Source organism: Phyllostomus discolor, chromosome 13, assembly GCF_004126475.2.
Source record: "Phyllostomus discolor isolate MPI-MPIP mPhyDis1 chromosome 13, mPhyDis1.pri.v3, whole genome shotgun sequence".
NCBI classification, from domain to species: Eukaryota; Metazoa; Chordata; class Mammalia; order Chiroptera; family Phyllostomidae; genus Phyllostomus; species Phyllostomus discolor.
This window is the reverse complement of record NC_040915.2, coordinates 51,193,432-51,217,583: the sequence shown is the minus strand read 5'-3', so window position 1 is coordinate 51,217,583 and position 24,152 is coordinate 51,193,432. Positions and strand designations below refer to the sequence as shown.

General features: G+C 43.1%; 1 protein-coding gene across 15 annotated transcripts in view; it reads left to right on the top strand.

The window, feature by feature from the left end:
* The first annotated feature begins 11,780 nt into the window (after nt 1–11,780).
* The window catches only part of CIT (citron rho-interacting serine/threonine kinase), a 142,585-nt gene continuing 130,213 nt past the window's right edge, over nt 11,781–24,152 (top strand). For 14 of the 15 annotated variants that reach the window (XM_028527119.2, XM_036014609.1, XM_028527115.2 and 11 more), the window contains exons 1-4: nt 11,781–11,861; nt 12,885–12,993; nt 17,130–17,271; nt 23,365–23,540. In XM_028527119.2, the coding sequence (XP_028382920.2) occupies nt 12,898–12,993; nt 17,130–17,271; nt 23,365–23,540 (414 nt within the window). In that variant the 5' untranslated portion in view covers nt 11,781–11,861; nt 12,885–12,897. Of the gene's footprint in view, nt 11,862–12,884; nt 12,994–17,129; nt 17,272–23,364; nt 23,541–24,152 lie in introns of those variants that run through there. The other variant, XM_036014610.1, reaches the window with a different exon arrangement.

Genomic DNA, 24,152 nt, shown 5'->3' with positions numbered 1-24,152 from the left:
AAAGAAGGAGAAGGGAGGAAGATTAGAGAATCACCCAAGATTGCCCTCAATTGTGTGGAGAAAGTTATTCTTGAATCGAAGGATTCCTCAAAGAGGATGGTCCATCTGTCAGTCACGGGGATGGAGTCATCCCCATTTAAACCAAGTCATTGTCATTTAAACCAAGGTGATGTTGGCAACCGGTGTGGACAATGTGGAGGGCAGGCTCTCAGGTGACTCCTGTGATCTCCACCTCCTGGTGTTCATGAACTAGTTCGTGTGATCCTCTCCCCTTGAATATGGGTGGGTCCTGTGACGTGCTTCTAACCGAGAAAACACGGCAAAAGTAATGGGCGGCAATGACATTACATAGCTTTAACATCTGTCTTTGTGCAAGACTGTCTCCCTTGCTGGCTTTGAGGAAGCAAGCAGCTGTCCTGTGAGATTTTCTACGGACGGGCCCACAAGCCAAGTCACTGAGGGTGGTCTCCACTGACAGCCAGCCAGAAACTGCAGCCACAGCTTCTAAGGAACTGAGTGCTGCCAGCAACCACAGGAGCTTAAAAGGAGATCCTTCCTGGTTTCAATTACATGTGGAATCTAGAGAATAAAACAAATGAATAAACAAAACTGAAACAGACTCATAGACACAGAGAGCATACCAGTGGTTGCCAGAGGGGAGGGAATTTGGGGGACCAGGTGAAAGAAATGAAGGAATTAAGAAGTACAATTTGTGAGCCCTGGCTGGCATAGCTCAGTGGATTGAGCGCGGGCTGCGAACCAAGGTGTCGCAGGTTCAATTCCCAGTCAGGGCACATGCCTGGGTTGCAGGCCATGACCCCCAGCAACTGCACATTGATGTTTCTCTTTCTCCCTCCCTTCCCTCTCTAAAAATAAATAACTAAAATCTTTAAAAAAATAAGTACAATTTGTTAGTTACAGAATCATCATGAGGACGTAAAGTACAGTGTAGGGAGGAGGGGGTATTAGAGGACTAAACAGTAATGGAAAAAACACAATAAAGATAACTTTAGAAACACAGCATTGGGAATATCATCGATAACATTGTGATAACTCTCTATGGTACCTAGTGGGTGCTGGAAATATTGAAGGGGACACTATGAAAAGTACATGGTTGTCTAACCACTGGGCTGCACACCTGAAAGCCATACAAAATAGCATTGAAAGTAAGCTGCAATTAAAACAATTGTTTAAAAAAGTAGATCCTTCCCCAGTCAAACTTGGTGTGAGACGGCAGCCCTGGCTGAAACCTTGATGGCAGCTTTGCAGAGACTCCGGCACGGCCACGCCTGGATTCCCAACCCCTAGGAACTGGGGCACTACACACAGGGTGGGGCAAAAGCAGCTTTGCAGGTGTGAGTATGTGAAAAAACAGTTTATTCTTGTATTATCATTTACTGTATTATTTGCCGCATGAACAACTGTATCCTGCTTTGGCCCCACCCTGTGTGCATTTTTTTTTTAATGTTGCTTAGTTTGTGGCTATATTTTTACACCGCATTCTGGATAACTAACACGGACAGACCTGAGTGACACACTCCGTGTACTCTGCGGCAGGCGCTCAGGAGCACCTTGACAAGGATGTTCTTATTTTACTGACAAGTAGGAAACAGAGAGACGCCTTAGTGACTCCGAAAACAAGGCCGTGGGCACCAATTCCCACGGGGAGCTAGGCCTCAATTTCTCTCATTGATTGGCTGCCACGCATATTTCCAATAAATCTCCAATTGTAATGATTTCTTGTTCCTGGAAGAATCTTAGCTACACAGAGTGAAAAACGGGCCGAGGATCTTGGCCATGCTACCTTTTTTGCGAGTGCTGCAAACGGTTTTTCCTTGGCAAGGCAGAGCGAGCTGGGAATTGCATTCCTGAAGGCACCGAGCCTTCCTTTTCTGAGTCTGCCTTTTAGACCCCGCTCCCGTGGAGCGGAGAGAAAACTAGCTCAGAGGAGTGAGCGTCTTCAAACCCCATTATCCCCGAGCAAGAAATTTCAATTCTAAAAATATACCATTAAGCACAGCAAATGAAAGAGAAATGTCTTAGCGGTTGTGGAGAATCTCTGAGGCCAGAACAACTGGTCGCATTAAGGCGCCGGCTTGCTTTCATCTGCAGTAAACACAACGTGTGTTGCAGCATCAATCCATTGTTCTCCCATTTCCAGCGTTTCATCCTAAATCACAGCACACCGTGGGAGTTCACAAAATCAGTTCAGCCCGGGACTCGCGTCTTTCCAGCATGGTGTGCACAGATAGCTCTTGTTTTTGTGCCATGAAATAGTATAGTCTTGGAAGTCTCCATGAGAAAAGAGCATCCTAAAGGAACCTGAACCTCTTAGCTTGCCTTTTGTAATGGGATGGCTCTGAAGGAGGCAGCCAGGACTCAAAGCTGAGAACAAAAAAGAAATCTTCTTAAACCCCATGTTCCAAAGAGAGGAGAAAATAGTTGGGTCCCTCTTTTCTTTAAGAAGGAACCAAATTCTGTTGCTACCTATGGCCTCACTCTAGCCCTTGACTCCAGAGCCGGGCTGGACTAGCAGCATTGTTCCTTCCCCTTCCCATGGGGGGGGAAGTTTCTTAGAGGTGGATGGCGGATTGGAGGGTGCCTGCCAGAAAGGAGAACTGGCGCTATCTTGTTCCCAGGGAGACTAGGGTGGCCATCTATTATTGGGCGTCAGACTGGTGAATGGGCCCTCTGAGCTTACACCCTCTTTTCTCGGCTGGTATCATGTGTTTATTCTTCCTAAAGAATTTTATTTTCAGTTTCGTAAGTTTCTGCCACATTTCTCCCCCCAAGCCGAATGTTGGGGGTTTTCTTGAATTGCATTTCCATTGGAATTGCATTTCATTTTTTTCAACTTTATTAGGGTATAATTTGCATACAATAAACACACCATTGTAGGGATGCATTTAGATCTGTTTTTGACAAATGCATGTACTGTATAACAATCAGTGCAGCCAAGATATAGAACATTCTCATCAGCCTCCAAAAGATCCTCATGCCCTTGTGCAGTTAATCCTCATCTCCACCCCCAGCCCTACCTCCTTTCACTTTTTCCCCTTTCTAGAATTTTATAAGATTGCAATCATAGACTTTGGGTCAAGATGGAGGAGCAGCTACCAGTCCAGCCATAGGCATATAGAGTTTCCTGATACATTCAGACATAGTGTTAAAACAAATAATTCTAGTAGATTTTTCACTGATAGTTTGTCTATTCATATTTTTGCTGCATATTCATTAGACATAAAGGGTAATTTTAGTAAAGAAATTGTAACCTTAATAAATAAAAATAAATAAATGCCATCATATAGTATATACTTCTTTGTGACTGGCTTCTCCCATTCAGCGTAGTGGTCTTGAGATTTGTCCATGTCCTTGCGTGTCTCAACGGTTCATTGTTGTTATTGCTGAGTCGAATGCCATTGTGTGGGTGCGCCACAGTTTGTTTAGCTTGCTTTTGATTGTTACGTGTATTTGGGAAGAAAAGGGATTCTTGCAATGTGGGTGCTTCCTGTTTAGGGAGCCATGCTTTTCCACTTTCTACTCAAGTCTTGCTTTTATGTCTGGAGCCCAGCTTTACAGTTTTCTTTAGGTGGCCTCTGCTCCTTTCCTGTTGAGTTTGTCTCTAGGAACCTGATATTCTGTTCTTACTAATGGAATCTTTTCTTCTTTAACATGAACTCAATGGTTGTTGCTGCAATGATGGAAAGTTACAGATATTTTTATACTTTCATCTTATATTGGGCTACGTTTTGGAATTCTTGTTGGTTCTAAAAACTTCTTAGTTGAACCTCTTGAATTTTTTAGATTTACAGTCCCTAACCAATGGTAACATTATTTCCTTTCCTTAAGAACGATACTTATTCCTTTTTCTTATTCTTGCGATCTCTGAGGAAAGGAAGAAAAATGGGAGGGAGACAGCTGGGGTGCTCAGGCAGAGAGGCAAAGAGGGGGCAAGATGTAGAAGCTTGAACTCCAATTGATGTTGGTTGGGGCATGAATGAAATAAGCAGACACCTTGGAATTGAGCTAGGGGGGTGGCTGGAAAAGTCCAAGCAGGGGTCCGTTTCCTATGTCAGAAAGCTGTGTAGGGTGGGGCCCTTCCTCCTAACTTCCGGTCTCTGCCCCAAACATCAGAGGAGTTTTAAAGGACGGAGGGGGAGAAGGGACGGCGTGAAAGAACAGATCACTCCGCTCCCCACCCCAAAGCCTGGCCTGTTCTGGGATAGGAAGAGGTGAAGAGTCAGAAAGCACAGTACCGGACCTTGTGAAAACTTGGAGAAACCTGAAAGCAATGGGCTTTGCTAGGGATGTTCTTAAAGGGTAGTAAAGGGGAGAGTCCATAGGCAGTGATTGAAGGAAGAGACTGAAAGAAAATAATTAAAAAATTTTTTTTGACAGATCATGCAACAAACCAATTGCGTTTAAAATGTCAGCTGCACCTGTATTATTCTTATTTCAGGAAAGGGTGCAATTAAGAGGACACTGGAGAAGGCTTTGTTATTCGGAGTGAAACCCTAGCTATGTAATTTTTGTAAAAGCATCCCTTTCTGAACTGGACTTGGATTTTGCCTTTCGTGGCACTACCAGTTGGACACCAACAGGTAAAAATAATATAACCAAGGACTCCGTTAGGATAGGCAGGAAAGTGGAGGCTGCACCTGCAGTTATCCTATTGGGCCACTAGATAGCGCTTCTGCTTCGGTGAGGCAAAACGCAGAGGAATCAATGGTGCCTGGAGGTGCTTGAAATAAGGAAGTCCCCGATGGAAGTAATTTGAAGGCGGGTACCTGAAGGCTGTTGGAAGTGAAATATGGGTGTTAATTAGACTGTGGAGTGGAGAAATGCCAGCATTTCATATGAAATATTTCTACTGCTCACCAAGGAAAGTGAAAAGAAGTAGTTACAATGAGATACTATTTCATACCCATTAGCATGGCGGCGATAATACTTCTTGAAAAAGCACGGAGAGTAACAAGTGTTGGTGAAGGTGTGGAGAAATCGGAGCCCTGATGCATTGCTGGTGGGGATGTAAAATGGCGTAGCTGCTGTGAAAAACAGTTTGGCAGTTCTTCAAAAGACTAAATGTAGCATTTTATCATCCAGCAATTTCACTTCTATGTATATACACAAAAGAATTGAAAGCAGGGACTCAGACGGATACTTGTATGCCAATGTTTATAGAAGCATTATTCATAATAGCCAAAAGGTGGAAGCAGCCCAAGAATTCATCAACAGTTGAATAGATAAGCAAAATGTGGTCCATCTCTACAACGTAGTATTACTAAGTCACAAAAAGGAATGAAATTCTGATACATGCTACAATGTGGATGAATCTTGAAAACACTATTCTAAGTGAAATAACCAGACACAAAAGGATAAATATGATACGATTCCACTTATATGAGGTACCTAGAATAGACAAATTCATAGAGGTAGAAAGAATTTTTAAAAATGAAAAGAATAGAGGTTACCAGGGGCTTGGAGGAATGAGGAGTTATCATGTAATCTGTTCACAGTTTTAGCTTGAAAAGAGCTCTGGAAGCCCTGGCTGGCGTAGCTCAGTGGATTGAGCACGGGCTGCGAACCAAAGAATTGCGGGTTCGATTCCCAGTCAGGGCACATGCCTGGGTTGCAGGCAATGGCCCCCAGCAACCACACATTGATGTTTCTCTCTCTCTCTCTTTCTCCCTTCCTTCCCTCTTTAAAAATAAATAAATAAAATCTTAAAAAAAAAGAAAAGAGTTCTGGAGATGGAATGGTGTTGATAGTTGTACAAGAACATGAATATACTTAATGCCCTGAACTGTACACTTAAAAATGGTTAATGGTGAAGATGCTAAGTCTTATTTTAGGTGTAATTCTTTACCACAGTTGAAAAATAAATGAAAAAAAGAGCTATGTCAGGCTGGAAAGTGTCTTTCCAAATATACACAGGCCCCCAAAATAGATGTCTTGGGTTTTCCTGCCACGTGATGCGAATGAACAACAGAATACATCTTTTTTTTTTTAATTTTTAATTTTAATTTTTATTTATTTTTAGGGAGGGAAGGAAGGGGGAGAGAGAGAGAAAGAGAGAGAGAGAGAGAGAGGGAGAGAGAGAGAGAGAGAAACATCCATGTGCGGTTGCTGGGGATTATGGCCTGCAACCCAGGAATGTACCCTGGCTGGGAATCGAACCTGGGACACTTTGGTTCCCAGCCCGCGCTCAATCCACTGAGCTACGCCAGCCAGGGCAGAATACATCTTTTTACCCACACCCGTGTTTTGTGTTTCCTTTCCTCCCAGAGTCCTCTCAGCGAGGTTTGCTTCTGGGGCTTGGACAACCTCTAGCAACACCCACGTATGGAAAGCCGAAATGATTTATTCTGCAGTCTCTCCAAGTGTTTTAATTTTATTAGAGGTTGAGAAATAAAGAGAATATCCCGAAGGCTGTTTGATGGCAGAAAGAGTAGAGAAGTGCAAACCAATATTTATTGTGGAGAAAGGTCAACCCAGTTAGTTTTGAAGAATGCCATTGCAAGGATTATCCTTTCTTTTAATGAATAAGCTTTTAGTCATTAAAAAAAGCCTCTTTGACCTTATATCCTACTATTCTTGCCTGTACTCCTTCTCCTTCCATGTTGCTGGTTGTGGGAGGCTCGGGAGTGGCCCGCCAAAGATGTCCATGTCCTAATCCTCAGAACCTGTGAACATGTGACCGTACATGGCAAAAGGGACAAAAATTTAAAAGGTAAAACTTAAATCAGGGTGGCTTTTCACTTGAACTTTAGGTCTAGGACTTGACTGAACGCATGGGTGCACGTGTTCATTTATGAACACATAAATTCAGAGAATACCAATTCACCGAGGGCCCACCTATGTCCAGACACTGCAAGATGCTGAAGATTTTTGCCGGGAGCAAGATGGGTGTGATCCTTGTCCTTAGGCAGCCAGAGTGTGGGTGGGCCTAGGCAGGTTGTTGTGTGGACTTTGGTTTTCAGCTCCTTAAATATCAAGGAATATGATTGCTGGACTGTAGGGAAAGTGTACGTTCAGTTTTGTAAGAAACCGCCGGCTGTCTTCCACAGTGGCTGTACTACATTGCATTCCCACCAGCAGTGAGCACGACTTCCTGTTACCCTGCATGTTCCGCAGCACTCAGCGACACCAGCGTTCCTGGTTTTGGTCATCGCGATAGGCGTCTGGTTGTATCTCACTGTTGTTTTAACTTGCACTTCCCTGATGACAGGTGATGTGGAACACCTTTTCACGTGCTTATTTGCCATCTGTCTGTCTTCTTTAGGGAGGTGTCTGTGAAGGTCTTTGGCTCGCTTTTTAAATTGGGTTGTCTGTTTCCTTATCCTTGACTTCTCAGAGTTCTTTGTATATTTTGGGGAACAGCCCTTTGTCAGATGTATTGATTGCAGGCATTGTCTTCCTGTCTGGGGCCCGTGTTTCCTTTTCTTGAACACTGTAGGGATTTGTTGGCATTTTTGCTCGTTGTCCTTAGAGGACATTTGAAGTGAGTCAGGTGCCTGAATTTCTTGTATTTTACACGGACTGGAGATTATAAAACACTTCTGAAATCGGTGGGCAGAAGGTTTAGAGGTGTGTTTTAAAGCTTATAACATTTTTGATGAAACGTAATTGACTGGTATGCCCAAGCATGGTAGAGTAATTATCTAGAATCAAATGGCAGGAAGGCTAATTGCCATTTGAGTTTTGAAATTTCATCTTTCCTTGTTAGAAGCTTTGTTTAGGGTCAAAGAAGGAGAAAAAAAAACAGATGAGAAATGATTCATTCAAACTTGGGCAAAACATTGACACCAGTAGGTGTCAGAATGGAAGTTGTAACAATCAGTTGAAATTTTCATGATCTTTAAACCTGGAAAATGTATGAGTGTGCTTTCATTTCTTTTGGCTACATGAATAGACAGGTGAAGTTGTCGGGTCATAGGTTCTGTGTTGAACTTTTTGAGGAGCTGCCAAACTGTTTTCCAAAGTGACTCCATCATTTTACATTCTCACCAGCAATGTAGGAAAGTTCAATTTTTTCCACGTCCGCACCGACACTTGGCATTGTCTGTTTTTGTTGATTGGAGCCGTCCTAGTGAGTATAGGGTGTTAGCCCATTGTAGTTTTGATTTACTCTTTCCTAATGACTCATGATGTGGAGCATCTTTTTTTTAAAGATATTTTTATCTATTTATTTTTAGAGAGGGAAGGGAGGGAGAAAGAGAGAGAGAGAAACATCAATGTGCGGTTGCTGGGGGCCATGGCCTGCAACCCAGGCATGTGCCCTGACTGGGAATTGAACCTGCGACACTTTGGTTCGCAGCCCGTGCTCAATCCACTGAGCTACGCCAGCCAGGGCGGAGCATCTTTTAATGTGCTTTTTTTTTTTTGCCATTTGCATATCTTCTTTGAAGAAATGTCTATTTGAATCTTTTGCATATTTTAAAGTTGGGTTATTTGTCTTTTTACTGTTGAGGAAAAATTCTCTGTACATTTTGGATACTAGACCCTTATCAGACACTTGATATACAAATGTTTTCTCCCATGCTGTGGGTTGTTGGCTTCAGATTTCACAAGGTATTTCACATCTCTTAGCTCTTATTGTCACAACAACTAGGCATAAATTTAGACTCAAAGAGGTTAAATGATGCGAGTTTCCCAAATTTCAAGATCTTCACAAAGCTATATTTATGTGCCATTTATACTAGTGTTTACTTATCATTTTATTTATTCACTCATTACTTTGTTCTTAAAGACCTCCTTTAGTCTTACTCCAAGTGATATAAGCTGTGAAATACCTGCTTTGATGGACTGGCTGCAGTTTTCCTGAGCACAGGGTAAAATTTTAAAAATGACTTTTCTATGTGACCTGAAAGTGTCTCTTGTACTGGTGGTGGGGACACATTTTTGGGAATAAGTAATACCTGGGATATGACCTGCTCTTAGAAAGTACTCAGCTAGTGGTAGTTATTTTTACTATTTAGAAGTTACCTGCAGTTACAATAGCTTGAGGAACTCTTTCTTGCCAAAGGGACCAGAATAGCTTTGCCTCTTTATGTCCAGAATGGGGTTAGCTTCTCAGATTCTTGTTCTGCCCTTTGGGAGGATGGAATGTACAGTTCTTAATATGCCACTAAGTCTAGTTTGAGTCTCGCAGTCCTTCCTCCTATCTCTTAAAGGTGCATTGGCTTATTTCTGCTTGTATCATTTCTCAGCTGAATGCTTTGAGAGCAATCACATTTCTTTAATTTTCAAGTTTCGGGTATTTCCTGTCGCATACCACCTGCCCTTCCTCGCTTTGGTTGCCATAGCCCTCTGCAGTCTCCACCGCCATGGGAGGCCATCACTGGGTTTTACCGTTGTTTGCTTACCGCCCCATTTCCCCAGCACATGCAGCTTCTCCAAAACAGGCAAGGTGGGTGTCCTTTTCATTTCGGTATCCCCTGTGCTGGGCACAGTGCATTTTTTGAACAAATGAATGATTAAATGCAAGAACATCACAATGTCCTTCATTATGATTTAGTTCTGATGATTTTCCAGAATCCTCACCACAGCAATCATCACGGATTCACAGTCAACAGAGAACGGATCATTGCTTCATTGTGGGCAAGAACAAACACAAGGTCCCCTGATGGGCTAGTTCTAATGACAGTTCATTCTGTTTGGCTGTGCTTGCCCTTTGAGTATTGGCACAGTCACTATTCCCTACTCTCTTTTCCTTCCACACTTCCTGCGTAGGGACCACCCCTGGAAGAAAAGCAGTAGAGTTAATGTGGTTTTCAGTTCATGTTTCTTTCTTCATTTTATTTGTTTATTCCCTGTCTTGTTTCATCAAAGATTGGCAGAGGTCAGTAACTGTGCTACTGGGCCATTAGGAGGATATTGAGGATTCAGCACAGTGCAAAAGGGTGTTAACATTGCATTCTAATTTAGGATGAATAAGTCTCACAATTCCTTTTTGTGTCAGTACACCCCGTGCAATGCTGGTAAAGCCTCTGTTTGTGATGCCTGGAAACTAACAATTTGCTGGACTAGAGAAATCAGCGGAAGCATTGACTAGATCTGCATTCACAGCTTTTCTGAGATTCTTCATATCAAGGCAAGAGCTGCCTACAACCCTTTTTGTGTCTCCCCTCACCTTGCTGTTCCCAAAACCTCTCAAGTCATTAGAAACATTTCTTATTTTTATACATTTTTCTGGACTGGGTCAGCCCTGGCAACGTGACAAAAGCAGAGGCTGGGAGAATCTGTAACCTCTTCTGAGAAGCAGGTTTTGTGTAGAGCAAAGGATTTGGAGTCCATTAATCTTGGAGTTCCAAACCTAGCTCCAATACCTAAAGCTAAATGACTCAGGATTAGTCACTCGACCTCCCTCAACCTCACTGAGTAAAGTGTGGATTACAATTCCTCCTGCTTAGGGTTGTGATTCAATGAGATTCAAAGGAATAAAGTGCTTGGTAAAGGAAGGGGGTGCTTGATAAATCACAGCTATCGTTATTGTCCCAGGAATGAATAACAAGTTGTGTTGGGGGGAAAAAGCATATTAAGCAAGTCCGTAACTTTGCTTTTGTACTGATGCGTGCACATGTGTGTGAGTGTGTGAGTATAGTGACACACTTCCGGTTCTATCTGTAGGGATTAGGAGAGTACAGAAAGGACTTTAACTTTTATACACATAAATAGGATATAATACACGCAGTTGAATAAGTATTAAACCTCCATATTACCACCCAGCTTAAGAAGCAGATCACAGCAGCACCCTGACACTTTGCTTTCATACAGTTTTACCACCTGTAGATGCATCCCTCACTAAACACATTATCTTGTCAGTTCTTATCCAGCATTGTTCTGAGACACGTTATGTCATTGTAGTTAGCTGTAGTTTATTCATTTTCATCGCTGTTTGAAAACAGTGCAAATAGGAAATTATCCTTTCTTTTGCTGATGGGTAACTTCCAGGTTTTTTTCCCCCCTAACACCACTCAATACTATTTGTACATCCCTGTACATGTGTCCTCATGTATGTAATTAGGAGTTTCTCTAATTACATGAGTAAGTCACGTAACTCATGTGACTTACATGAGTAAGTTATGAGAGTGAGTCATAGAATGTGCGTATCTTCAACTTTAACAAACAGTGCCAACGCTGTACTAATTTACAGTTCCATGTATGAATGCATGTAGCTCCTCTTCTTTGAAACTGTCGGATCCCCCCTAATCTGTATGCATATTATTTTATCTCGTTGTGGCATTATTTTCCTTATTTTGTGATTATCAGTGAGGTTGAGCACCTTATTACATGTTTGTTGGTCATTTGGATTTCCTCCTTAGTGAAGAGCCTGTTTACATCTCTTGCCTTTTATTTTAAAATATCCTTTCAGACAGTCTCAATACCTGTACCTACTCTCTGCAGGACATTAGACCAAAGATGCTGTCACCGAGGCAGGTGGAAGTTCCAACTCAAAACATCTGCTACCTCAGCTGTAGCAGAGAACCAGTTGATTTGCCAAAGTAACAAGTACTTAGACTTAAGCCAAGATTGAGAAACGAGACCAGGCAGAGGCCTGGCTCCCTTCCTCCTCGCAGCTGCCAGGAAAGCAGGGGACGCCGCCCTAGCAACCTCCCCAGGGATCTTATACACTAACCAAGGCTCTCCAAACACTGCATCCCGCTTAACGGACAATTTCAAAATTCCAAGGCCCGCCCCTCCGCCTCTCCCTTTAAGGACTTGGGAGGGGCGTGGCTAGTATGCAGATGTCAATCATAGGTACGGGCACTCTGATAGGTTGGACCCGCCGTTTCTGGTTCGAACGTGGCGGCGGGAAGCAGTGAGCCGAGCAGAGGGCAGACCGGTGGGATCCTCTGAGCGTGAGTCTGAACGCCACCCTACGCCCTAGTCTCCGTCACCCCACTTCACAGGACCTCGGAAAGGGCCTCCTCCACCCACACCAATCTCACTTTGCCTCCTGCAGGAGGGAGGGCGGTGGTCCCGCCCCCAGGGCTGCTGGTGGTTGGGAAGGTCTGCTCCAGCAGGCGAGGCTCACGCCCATCGGAGCCGAGGGGGTCTGCTGGGAAGGTGCCCCCGGCAGCAGGAAATTGTTCTTTTCTGACCTTGAGTGGGGTCCTATGGTGTTCTGCCCTGCCTCCTGTCAGCACCACCTTCATTGTGTCTAGTGGAGTCCAGCAGCAGCTAACTACCTGTGTGAGCTTAATGTAGTGTCTTCATATTCCCGGAATCCATCCACCACTGGCCACTTCCGGTCTCTTGCACGGCGCTCCAGCGCCTCTGGTCCCCCTGCTATTATATTAGAGAAGGCCAGGTCCTGCCTCCGAACCTTAGCTCTGGCTTGTCCCTCAGCCTGGGGTAGTTTCTCCAGTTGTCAGCAAGGCTTGCTGTTCATTCCCTTCAGGTGTTGGTTTAGATGTTACCTTCTCCATGTATAGTCTACTCTGACCACACTGTTAAAAGTTGCAATTGCACTGGTGCACACGCGCACCTATGCCCCAATTGCCCTCTCCTGAAGTTTTTTTAACCTCATAACACTTGAATCATTTCCCAACATATTAATATGGTTTGCTCAGTAACTACTAATAGCACCTACTGTGTACCACACTATATGTGTCCTCACTATGTGAGGATAGAAATCCCTGCTTTTGTGCTTACATTCTAAGGGGGGCAGAAAATAAATTTGTAAGTGAGCGATTATGTCAGATAGGTGCATCACCTGTTACAGTGAATACAAATCTGGTTTTTATTCTCAGTCACCAGACTGAGTATCCCCTGACCCGCATGATGGTTGATCCTCACCACGTTGTCACTGATATCTTGAGGAAGGTCAAGCTCTCTCAAACCCTTTCTCCTTACATTGACCTTCTCTTGTCTCCTTTCAGCACCATTGGGGAGATGTTGAAATTCAAGTATGGAGCACGGAATCTACCGGACGCTGGTGTTGCTGAGCCCATTGCCAGCCGGGCCTCCAGGCTGAATCTTTTTTTCCAGGTAACAGGTTGCCAGCTCTGCTCACCTGAGTTTGTTTCCTTGGAACTTTCTTGTCACTCACCTTTGCCTTTATTATAACACTGAGGCTAATCTAGGAGAATCCCATTTGGTGTTTTATATGCCCTGATAGTACTGGGTAAAAGGGGTCACTGTGCAGGCAGGGGTAGATAGCTAACCTTGCCCTTGAAGGAAATTTTTTAAAATTTAATTTAATTTTATTTCATTTTTAGAGTGAGAAGGGGGAGGGAGGGGGGGGAGAGAGGGAGAGAGAGAGAGAGAGAGGGAGAGAGAGAGAGAGAGAGAGAGAGGGAGAGAGAGAGAGAGAGACATCAATGTGTGGTTGCTGGGGGTTATGGCCTGTAACCCAGGCATGTGCCCTGACTGGGATTCGAACCTGCGATGCCTGGTTCACAGCCCGCGCTCAATCCACTGAGCTACGCCAGCCAGGGCTGAAGGAAATTTTTAAAAAATTATTTCATGCACTTCATACATCTGTACGAACATTTGGCCTTTTACTAAAGAAAGGAGCAAATGAACAAAGGTCTGCTAGACTAAAATTTCTGTAGGTGTAATCTTATTTCTTTTTCATTCAAGGGATGTTTATGTTTTAGATTAAAAAAAAAAGCAGTTTTGATAAATACCACACCTGTGAAACCTACATTCTTCTTAAGGTGTAGAACATTTCCATCACCCCAGAAGTATTAAAAATTAATATCATGAGATTTTATCCAAGTAGATTTCTAATTCTTTTGTTTCTGATATAGATGTAACACCATTGATGTAGAGATCCTTTTTGGCTTATGTATTCACAAGTCAGGTGTAAAACAGAGCTAGTGGTGAAGATTTAGGTTTGCATTCTAGCCACAGCACTTGTTAGCTGTGTTACCTTGGGTGAGTCAACTGCCTCCTCTGAATCCGTTTGCCACTCTTTAAAAGAGAGGTTATAACACCTAATTTACAGGACAGTTGTGAGGATTAAATGAGATTATCCATGCAAAGCACTTAGCTCCTTGTCCACCTCTTGGTAGGCCCAAATAGTAATAATAGTTATAGTAACAATAAACTTATGTTTACTTAGGATTGATTATATTTAGGAGGGTATTTATGTAGGGCATCTGTGTGATGATAAATGCTGATATGTTCTTGATGGTTTTTATTTTTATTTTTTCAGAATATTCGTGCTGGGGAATGTTTACACAGGTCTGAATGGAGACAGATTGAAAGCTTAGGTAGTTCTTTGGGACTGTCCTTCTCTCCATTTTAAGTCCTGAGATATTCTGTTTTTTAGCCTTTTCATTGGTTTTTACTCCAGAACATTCCTGACTTATTACAAAATTTTTAAAGCGCTTATAATATGCTGATTACATAGTAATAACTGTGGCTTCCAGTGTGCTGGGCACAGACCAGCATGCTCCTGATTATCTTTCTTCAGCCCTGTAACAAAAGCAGGGACTGTCTTCGTTACATTCCACATTGAAGGAGACACAGATCTCGGGAGGCAAGGACTTGTCCAGGATCATGCAGCTTGCATGTGGCACAGCCAGGCTCTATTTTTGATCTGTCTTACTCCAGACACTGGTCACACAACCGCTGGGCAACACTGCTAGTGTATGTCAGTTTATAAAATGCCTTTATAACACTAAGTTTCATAACAGTAAGGATTGTGGGTAAATCCCCACTTCATCTTTTTTTTAAATGAATTTCCTCACCCCCAGGAAAGCCATCATTTGCAAATGTAGCATATACTTAACATTTGCCTAATGTAAACAGCTGAGGGTGCTGATCTTTCTCTATAAAATGTCATTTTAATAAGGTTTTAATAGAGTGATGATTTTGTTTTTCATTGAGGGAGTATTTATTATCACACAGGTTCCTTTCATAAATACCCTCCTAAATGTAATCACTGCTAAGTGAACATAAATTTATTGTTGCTTTAGAGTGAGTTTCAGGTTCTACTTAGTAGTACTTTTCAATGAACTCTAGGTCAGTATTTGGCAGACTTTTAGATTTTTGAGTCAATAAAATTTCACAAATTTGCTGGGCTGACCTAGGTTTGCCAGCTTTTTATTTTGCCAAGTAAGGTATGTAAAAAACCCCAAAGAGATAATGAAAAAACTTACTATCTTCTGGTCCTTTTATTTCATAAAAAAGAGGGTATTTTAAGAAACACCAAGAGAAAAGGACATAATTTCAGAACAAAAGACCCTTTTAAAATTTGGGTATGTATAGTGTTATAAAAGAGTCATTATGTGGTATTCATTTTTTCCTTATGTCATGGCAGACTTGAAAACTATTAAGAGTCACCACCGTATTTGGTAACTGCTGCTCTACTTAGTCTACACTTGTTAAAGAACAGAAGAAACAAAGAATTTTATTTTTCTGAGTTAGTGGCAGAACTGTAAAGGAACAGATACTGTGGCCAGTGCCTCACAAACCTGGCTGAGGTTTGAATTTCTTAGAGGACTTGTTAATGAAACAGATTTTAATTTACACACTGTAAAATTCTAATTCAATAGGCTGCAGATAGTATCAGAAAAATCTGTTTCTTTGTGGTTGTTTGTTTGTTTTTAGTTTTCCAGTTCTCCAGGTGATTCAAGTGTAGCTAGTCTGTTTCTATCATCCAGTGGTGTGTAACAAACTACTCATGAAGTTTAAAGCAAGGAGGATTTATTTTTCTGATGATTCTGTGGGTTGGCTGAATTCAGCTTCTGCTCCCCCTTATAACATTAGCTGGGGTCACTCAGGGGGCCGTGTTGAGCTGGGAGCCTGGCCACAACTGGAACATCTGGGTGCTACCAGCAGGCTGGGGGGCCCCAGAGCTGTTCTACCTGGTCTCTCTTCCTTATGAGATCTCTCATTATTCGGTAAGTCTAACCAAGGGACCATAGTTTTTTTGGGTGCATAATAAGTATTTTAGACTCTGTAGGCCATATGGTCTTTGCTGCAACTACTCAGCTCTGCCACTGTAACACAGAAGCAGCCCTTGACCATGTGTAAATGAGCGTGGCTGTATTCCAATAAAGCTTTATTTGTAAAAACAGGCAGTGGGTCAGATTTGGCTCATGGGCCATAGTTTGCTGAACTGTCCAGCTTGAGCTTCTTTCTCTACATGGTGGCTGGCTTTCCAAAAGAGCAAAAGCAGTGCCACATGTGTCATACTTAGTTGGTTGAAGTGTGACACATAAACAGCTCAGATTCAAGGGAGGGGAAATAGACTCCGCCTCTTGATGGGAGCAGCAGAGAGACTGCCCCACAGTCTATATGGCCTGACACGTGGGATCCATTGCTCTAGACCAGGGGTTGCAAACTCATGTCCCTGGGGACCAGGCAGGGAGTATAAATGCGTCATTTGGGCCTGGTGGAAAACTGCAGGTCAGGTCTGCAGTGAAATACACAACTCATTCTCCATCCAGAGGGGCCTCGTTCCATAGGCGCAGCTCAAAGCACCAGGCAGGAACGTGGGGCAGGGTGGCGAGACCCAGCAGTACTTCAAGAGAAGCCCGAAATCTGCCTCTGCCCCCATTTTTTGGCAAAATCTGATTTTTCAATATTGGCAGATAATTCTAATTATTTTACATACCACAGGCCAAACAAAACATGTCTGTGGGCTAGACACAGTCTGTCAGTTTGCAACTGTTGCTCTAGATCATGAATGAATTTAGTTTTAGTATAGTCACTCCCTTTGTTCCACTCTAGATTGAATTCACTGTAGTGAATGAAAGAACCTGGAGTTGTATTAATAAACCTCTGGGTACACGTGCAGGAAGTGGCAATCACTGTTTCCTGTTCTAGAGCCATGGAGACATGTCAAGACCAGCAAGGTCCAGAATAAACGTTCCTGTGAGTCTCAGACCGTTAAGAAAGGAAGATCTTTTCCTATTAATGGCAGACACGTGAAGTTCTTCTTCCCAGGTGCTGGTGAAAGAAACCCACAGTAATGGAATCGTACAAGTGATAACTTAATGACTGTCAATTGATGTCTCTTTAAAGAACGAAGCCACGGAATCGTGCCGTTAGCGTGTGCCGTGAGCAGTTAGCCGAGCTGGTGGCTTGTAATTTACTCTGTGTGGATGGATGTTATTGATCAAAGCTTTTCATTATTGACAGTGTCTCCATCTGCTGTTTGCTGTTTTTAGGGGAAAGCACCCTTTATGACTCAACAGCAGATGTCTTCGCTTTCCCGGGAAGGGGTATTAGATGCCCTCTTTGTTCTCTTTGAAGAGTGCAGTCAGCCCGCTCTGATGAAGACAAAGCACGTGGGCGACTTTGTCCGGAAGTGTAAGTTGGGAGAACTGTTTCTCGAAAACTGTCCCTCTAGAGAAAACTGGGAGGATGCCAGAGGCAGAAGGGGTTCGTGGTTGCTGCTGGCAGTGGGTAAGAATTCTGCTCTGAGACCCAGTTGCTGTTGCAAGGTCAGCTTCCACCTGTTGTAGCTGGGAGACCAGGTAAGTCAGCCCTCTTGCTTGCAAGTGACTAGAAACTCAGCTCAAACTAGCTTAGGCCAGAAAGTGAATTTATGACTCAGGAAACTGAGAAATTCAGGGATGGTCAAAGTTTAGGTATGGCTGGTTCCAGGGGTTAGATAATGTCCTCTGGTCCGTTCCTCTGCTCACTCAGGGTGGACTCCCCATTAGGCATAGTGGGCACAGTGGTTAGGTCCTACAATATTTAATTTTAACAAATTTAATGCATTTTAATTATTTTAATTTATTTGTACTTTATTTTAAAATCATAAAGACAATATGAATATAGAAGTAATGTGTAATGTGTTCTGGATTATATTCATCATTATGCCACTCTAGTCATAAAATATATACATTTTTGAATTTCTTTTTTTTTTTGTAATGCAGGAAGGGGCTGTTGAAAGCAAAAGTGCCTGGGGCCTAAGTCAGCCCTGCCCGCACCCTTGACTTTGCTTGACTTCCATTTGGTGGGGAAGTTGGCTGCTGGTGCCCCAGTTTCATATTCGTTTTGGAAGATTTTATTTATTTTTAATTTTTATTTTATTTATTTATTTTTAGGGAGGGAAAGGAGGGAGAAAGAGAGGGAGAGAAATATCCATATGTGGTTGTCTCTCATGCACCAACTGGGGGCCTGGCCCGCAACCCAGGCATGTGCTCTGACTGGGAATTGAACCGGTGACCTTTTGGTTCACAGGCCGGCGCTTAATCCACTGAGCCACCCCAGCCAGGGCTATTTATTTATTTTTAGAGAGAGGGGAAAGGAGGGAGAAAAGGAAGGAGAGAAAGATCAATGTGTGGTTGCCTCTTGTGTGCCCCCTACTGGGGACCTGGCCCGCAACCCAGGCATGTGTCCTGCCTGGGAATTGAACCAGTGACTCTTTGGTTTGCAGGCCGATGCCCAATCCACTGAGCCACACCAGCGAGGGTGGAGCTGGGAGTTTTGAATAGATAAAATCAATATATGTCAAGTACAGTGACCTGAGATATTTATGTGTGAACCTTGTCTGCCCTCTGTTTCCTCATCTGCAAAACGGGGAAAGTGCAAATCTGAAACGGCTGGGTGAGTTAGTGCACAGACCAGGCTTATCGTGTGGCCTGGCGCGCAGAGACCGTCAGTGTTACCCAGCAGTGATAGTCATAAACCTCACCAGCGTTTGATATGTTGTGTACCTTTAACTTTCAAGTGGACTTGGGGTATTTGCTCATTATCCCGAACTTGTTTAAATAAACTCCCACCTTATTTTCTTGAATATTTAAAATCTCGAATGGGGAGTGGGAGGGGAAGGGAAATTGTGTGATAGGCGAATTTACCCAGCCATCCACAGGCACCTTCATTATTAGTCTTGAGACTGCCCTCTGGTCACTTTAAGCAGCAGGTCTTCTAGGCTCATTCAGTAATCAGGGGGCTAGGCTTAGTGAAGTGTAGGTTCTGCTAATGGCATTCCCTTCCAGGGAACTGTTTCATTTTATTGAAGAGGCTTCCTGGAGAGTACAGTTGAGAGGCTATGATTGAAAAAGGATGATTGCATTAGTATGCTTTTTTTTCCTGTTTGACTTTCTGTTTTGGGATGTAAGCTTCGTTTCCCCAGGGGGAGAAGGGTCCAACAGCTGCTGTTGCTGTAATTTCCTGAATCTTGTCGTAGAGATGAAGGTTTTGTTCGGGACTGTTGGAGGAAATGAGACAGTGTTAAAGCCCTAAAGTGTTGCCCCTAGTGTGAGCCAAGGGAGGCAGGGAACTAGCATCTGGGAACTAGGGAAGGGATTTTTATTTCTTAATGACTATTCTACCCCTGGTGTCTGGCACATAGTAGACGCTCAGTTAATATCGGTTGACTGACTCTAATGCTAAGTAAACAAAGTAAGTGGCTAAACCTTAAGCACAGTGTCTCATAATTTGTGTAAAAAAATAACAAGAATACTATTAAAACACACATAGAAAAGTGTTCATAACTCTCAAAGTCAGGCCTTTCTTGGTGTTTTGATAGCTGAAATTCTACCCTCTTGCATCTACATTTACCATAAGGTAAGAGTTTCTGTATGCTTACAATTTTAATGCTTGTGGGCAAATTATAACTTGAAGTTCTTTTTCCTAACTGTAAACATAATACAAAATTAAATATAAAAGATCAGAGAGAAAAATACCTCCAAGTCTTACTTGCCTGAGATAACCACTATTAATAGTTTGGTGCATAGCATTGCAATTTCTTTGGTCTATAGAAAGTATTTATTATGATAGTTTTCAAACATATTGAAGGGTAAGGAAGGTAGTATTATGAATTCCCATGTACCATTCAGTTAGCTCCAGCATCTGTCAGCCCTTTCCATGCGTGTTCTCACATTCCTCTTGTTTAATTTGGCACAAGATGGATATGTGTTAAGTTAGAAATTGAGATATAAGCATTTATTTGAGATCAATAAGAATAATTATTCGGGAATCACTGGTGCAGGCAAAGCCCAAACTGTGTTCCGTTTAGAAGACAAAGGCAAGGAGTGCTTATGAGAAAGGGAAGGGGAGCAATTGCATCAATAAAAGGAAGGCTTTTCGATTGGTGCAGGTAATATAACACAGTGATACTAATTCTAAATAATGCTTTAAATTTTCGGTTCAGTAGTCATCAGTCATAATAATGGCTTTTCTGTTCTTTTTTTTTTTGTTTTGTTTTGGCAAACAGTTCTTTGAGACACAAGGTTGCTTATGCACAGTCCAAGGGTTATTTTGCCCTTTGTGACATTCTGAAGATCTGAGACAGGAGTGGTGCCAGGCAGTTGCTCTGGCCTGACTGCTCCAGCCCCATTCGGAAGCAGCCCAGTTTACATTATTGTTTACAAATGTGTGTAATGTTTTGTCACTAGCTTTGCTCACTTAGCAATATGTTTACTCAGCAAATATTTCTGGAACACTCGCTGTGTGCCAGGTTCCCTTTTAGGTATTGATTTTATAATAGTGATTAAAACAGACCCCAAAAATTACGTGTTCTAGTGGAGGTTGAGCTCTACCTCATTCTCTTAAACATGGGCCTGATATTCTTTTAGGTGGGGGACTTTCCCACTGATGAACCTTTAGGTTGTTTCTGATTATTTTTCTGGTAGAAGCGTGCTCATCACATTTTCATATGTATCTTTTCTGAGCACATGTGCCAGTGTTTCTGTGAAGCGCCGAGTCGTCGAAGTTGAACTGTTGGATTACTGAGTCTTATAAAGGAAGCGTTGGATTCAGCAGTGTTGGCTTTTGCCCTCTGGGTGCAAACGTGTATCTGACAAGGTCATTCTCTGAGTGCTTTTCATTCCAGTGCCTTGGGTCTTTATCTCCACCTCAGTGGGCTCTTAAATGCTACAACCTCGTGCAGGGATGAAGGGTGATGTGGTGTTGGAGTCACGGAAGCTGCTGATTTAGAGAGAAATTGTAAAGGGTTATTATTATTTTTTAAATAGTTATAGACTTGAGTTTAGGATCTCACCTGTTGACCTGAATAACCCAAAGCATCTGGAAAAAGACAGTGAGATTTGGAACGGTTTCTCAGAGTTCTGAGACTACCATGATCGCTTTGCCTGTAAGCAATTCGTCTACTTGTGTGATTGAGATATCTGGTGGTTGGCAGTGACAGACCCAAAGCTAATAAGTTGGACAAATGCTGTGAGCAAATTGGGGGCCCAAGGCCTAACAGAGAATCAAGAGAAATTAGCCTCGAGTGGGAGCAATAATAAAATCAGGTTCCACCCAGGGAGTTGCAGGCCAGCATGTTTGCGGAATTACAATTCAGAACTCAAATGCTTGATCTGAAAGGAACTTGGAAAGGGACAGGGAAGAAAGATGGGGCTTGGCGCTGCGATGTCAGGTTAACAGGAAAATACTGTTCAGCTTTCAGTTTTGCTTCTGCATGGAATTCTCTGTGTGGGTGCTCTAGATTTGGTTTTTACAGTGGTCATGATGAATTCATGGGGATCTACCCACCACTCTTGCCTGGTTCCCCAAGTGACCGAAGGAAGGTGTTTGCAGGATGACTGGCTAACGTGAGAGGTGGGTCTGTGGGCGGAAAGGCACTCAGTGTAACAGAGCTCGGCATCTGTGCCTTTGATCCAAATGAATGGAATTCCCCCCGTGAGACAAGGAAGGGGGTGTGTGATAACAATTACAGTTGCATTGGCTAATTCATCAATATGCCACTGTATGACTGTGGGTGTGAAATGGCTCTTCCCTTTGTTGGACTCAGTCCCTGTCATTGTCTGAACAACTTACTGAGTTGAATGTAACTCGGGAAATGTAGCTTCCGACTTTATCTGGTGGCCAGCCTGTGGAAGTGGTGGTCCTTTTCAGTGCCTGGAGGACTCCAGAGTAACTTTGGGATTGCAAGACAGCCTCTCAGTCTTCAAGGCACCTTTCTGAGGGATTCTCCCGGGTAATTTTGGTCATATACTCTTCTTGTCTTCTTTTGGAGCGTAACCCCTGTATACGGTGCGGTTTCCCCATCACGTGCAGAACTGAATTAATTTTTCAGTCAGTTACAGCTGCTCCCCTCCATCAGTGATGGTCATTGGAGTTGTTGCACATTCAGTGATGCTCCAGCCTAGTGTTCTTAAGAGTGTTAAAAAGTGTAAGTTTGGTTCCAAATCTGCCGTCCATTCATTTAGACCACACTTCACACATTGAAGATCTCCGACTGAACGTGTCCCTCCCAAATTAACGTGCCGAGGCTCTGACCCTCAGTGGGATGGTATTTGGAGGTGGGGCCTTTGGGAGGTACTTGGATTTAGATGAGATCATGAGGATGGGGCTTCCAAGATGGGATTAGTGTCCTCACAAGAACAGGAAGAGAGACCAGAGCTCCCTTTCTCTTTACCATGCGAGGACACCATGAGGAAGTAGCCAGCCATGTGTAAGCCTGGACGTAGGCCCTCGCCGGGAACTGAATCTGCTAGCCTCTTGATCTTGGATTTCCCAGCCTTCAGCATGATGAGAAATAAATGCCTGTAGTTCAATCACCTCATCTATGGTGTTATAGCAGCCCAAGCAAACCAAGACGCCGATGGAAAGATTGCACCAGCACGGGGGGGGATGCAGGGGGAGGTAGAGGGTGGTGTAGAGGGATACACGGTACTGGACGGAGACTGAGTACTTGGGGTGGTGAACTCACAGAACAGCATACAGATGATGTGTTGTAGAATTGTGCGCCTGAAACCTGTATAATTTTGTTAGCCAGTGTCACTCCAATACATTCAATTAAAAAAAAAAGATTGCACTAGGAGAATGAATGAGACTGTATGCCAAGAAAAAGACAGCTGCAAACCCTTCCAGATCCGTGACATGTCAACTCTGCAGAGCAAATGTCAGCCTCCGCTCGGCTCCTTGGGCTGAGGGTTTCTTCGTTTTTATTTTACTTTTTTTTTTTTGGCAGCCCTGCCACGTGTTAAGGCAAGGCAGGCATTACTATTACTGACAATGCAGGGGAGGTAACATGGGCTACTGAGAGAAAACTGAGCAGAGCACGTGTGGTCAGCGTGGAATGATCTGGAAACCAGCTCCAACACTGAGGTGGGAATCGTGTTGCTTACGTCCCATTGTGAACTGGTCTAAGTGAGGACAAGCATCTTTGACCACACACTGCCCTGCAGCCTTCCGAGATGAGGAAGAGAAGCATGATTTGTATTCTTCTATTTTCTAAGTCTACAGGATGCAAATTATAGCTGCCATGGAAACTGTGCTTTGGAATTTCGGAAGCCCTTAATTTGAACATATAAAAACACTTTTGTGCCGATTTTATAATTATTCGTGATGATTAGAAAGTGACTAAATGTCTTTTGACAGTGAGGGAAGACATAAGAACACTTTTTTTCTTTTTTTGGCTTTCACAAAGATTCAGATATCGAAGGCTCTTTATTTACCTGGGAGTAATTCTTCCATGATTTGCAGATTCCGACACCATCGCTGAGTTGCAGGAGCTCCAGCCTTCTGCAAAGGACTTTGAAGTCAGGAGCCTGGTAGGCTGTGGACACTTTGCTGAAGTGCACGTGGTAAGAGAGAGAGCCACCGGGGACGTCTATGCTATGAAAGTCATGAAGAAGAAGGCCTTGTTGGCCCAGGAGCAGGTAGGAGCATTCTGGCATCACGCCCTTTCCCTCTCGGTACTGCCCTGTTCCCTGCAGAGACAGTTTGCTGAACTGACATCTGGGATCAAACCCATTTTCCTCTGTGACCCTGTAGTTAGTTATGGTGGCATGGGCAGAGAGGTCTCTCACGTCCTTAGCTCTTTTTCTTGAACCGATACTGACTCATTTTGAAGGCTAACAAGCTCCCCTTGATTTCTTTGTCCTGTTTTTATAGTTGTGTTGTATTCAGAACTGACTTGGCCTTTTAATTAATCAGTTTAAGATCTTTTGTGACTATCAGCTGGGGGTTTAGGGATATGCATATTGTGGGGTGAGTCAGCGTTTTCTTTTGTACACATTTTATGTGTTTGTGCTGTGGGCATGGATATTTGATTTTAAAACAGGTCTTTGAAGAAATTAAATAGGATTGTGCACCTGAAACCTGTATAATTTTCTTAACCAGCGTCACCCCAATAAATTTCAATAAAAAAGAAAAAAAAAGAAACTAAATAAAATTCTTATGTGGCTAGGGAGTTGCTTATTTGAGAACAAGTAGGAAGTTATCTTTAAGGTTGCAGTATTTTTCTTTCTTTTAAATGAGACCGATGCTTC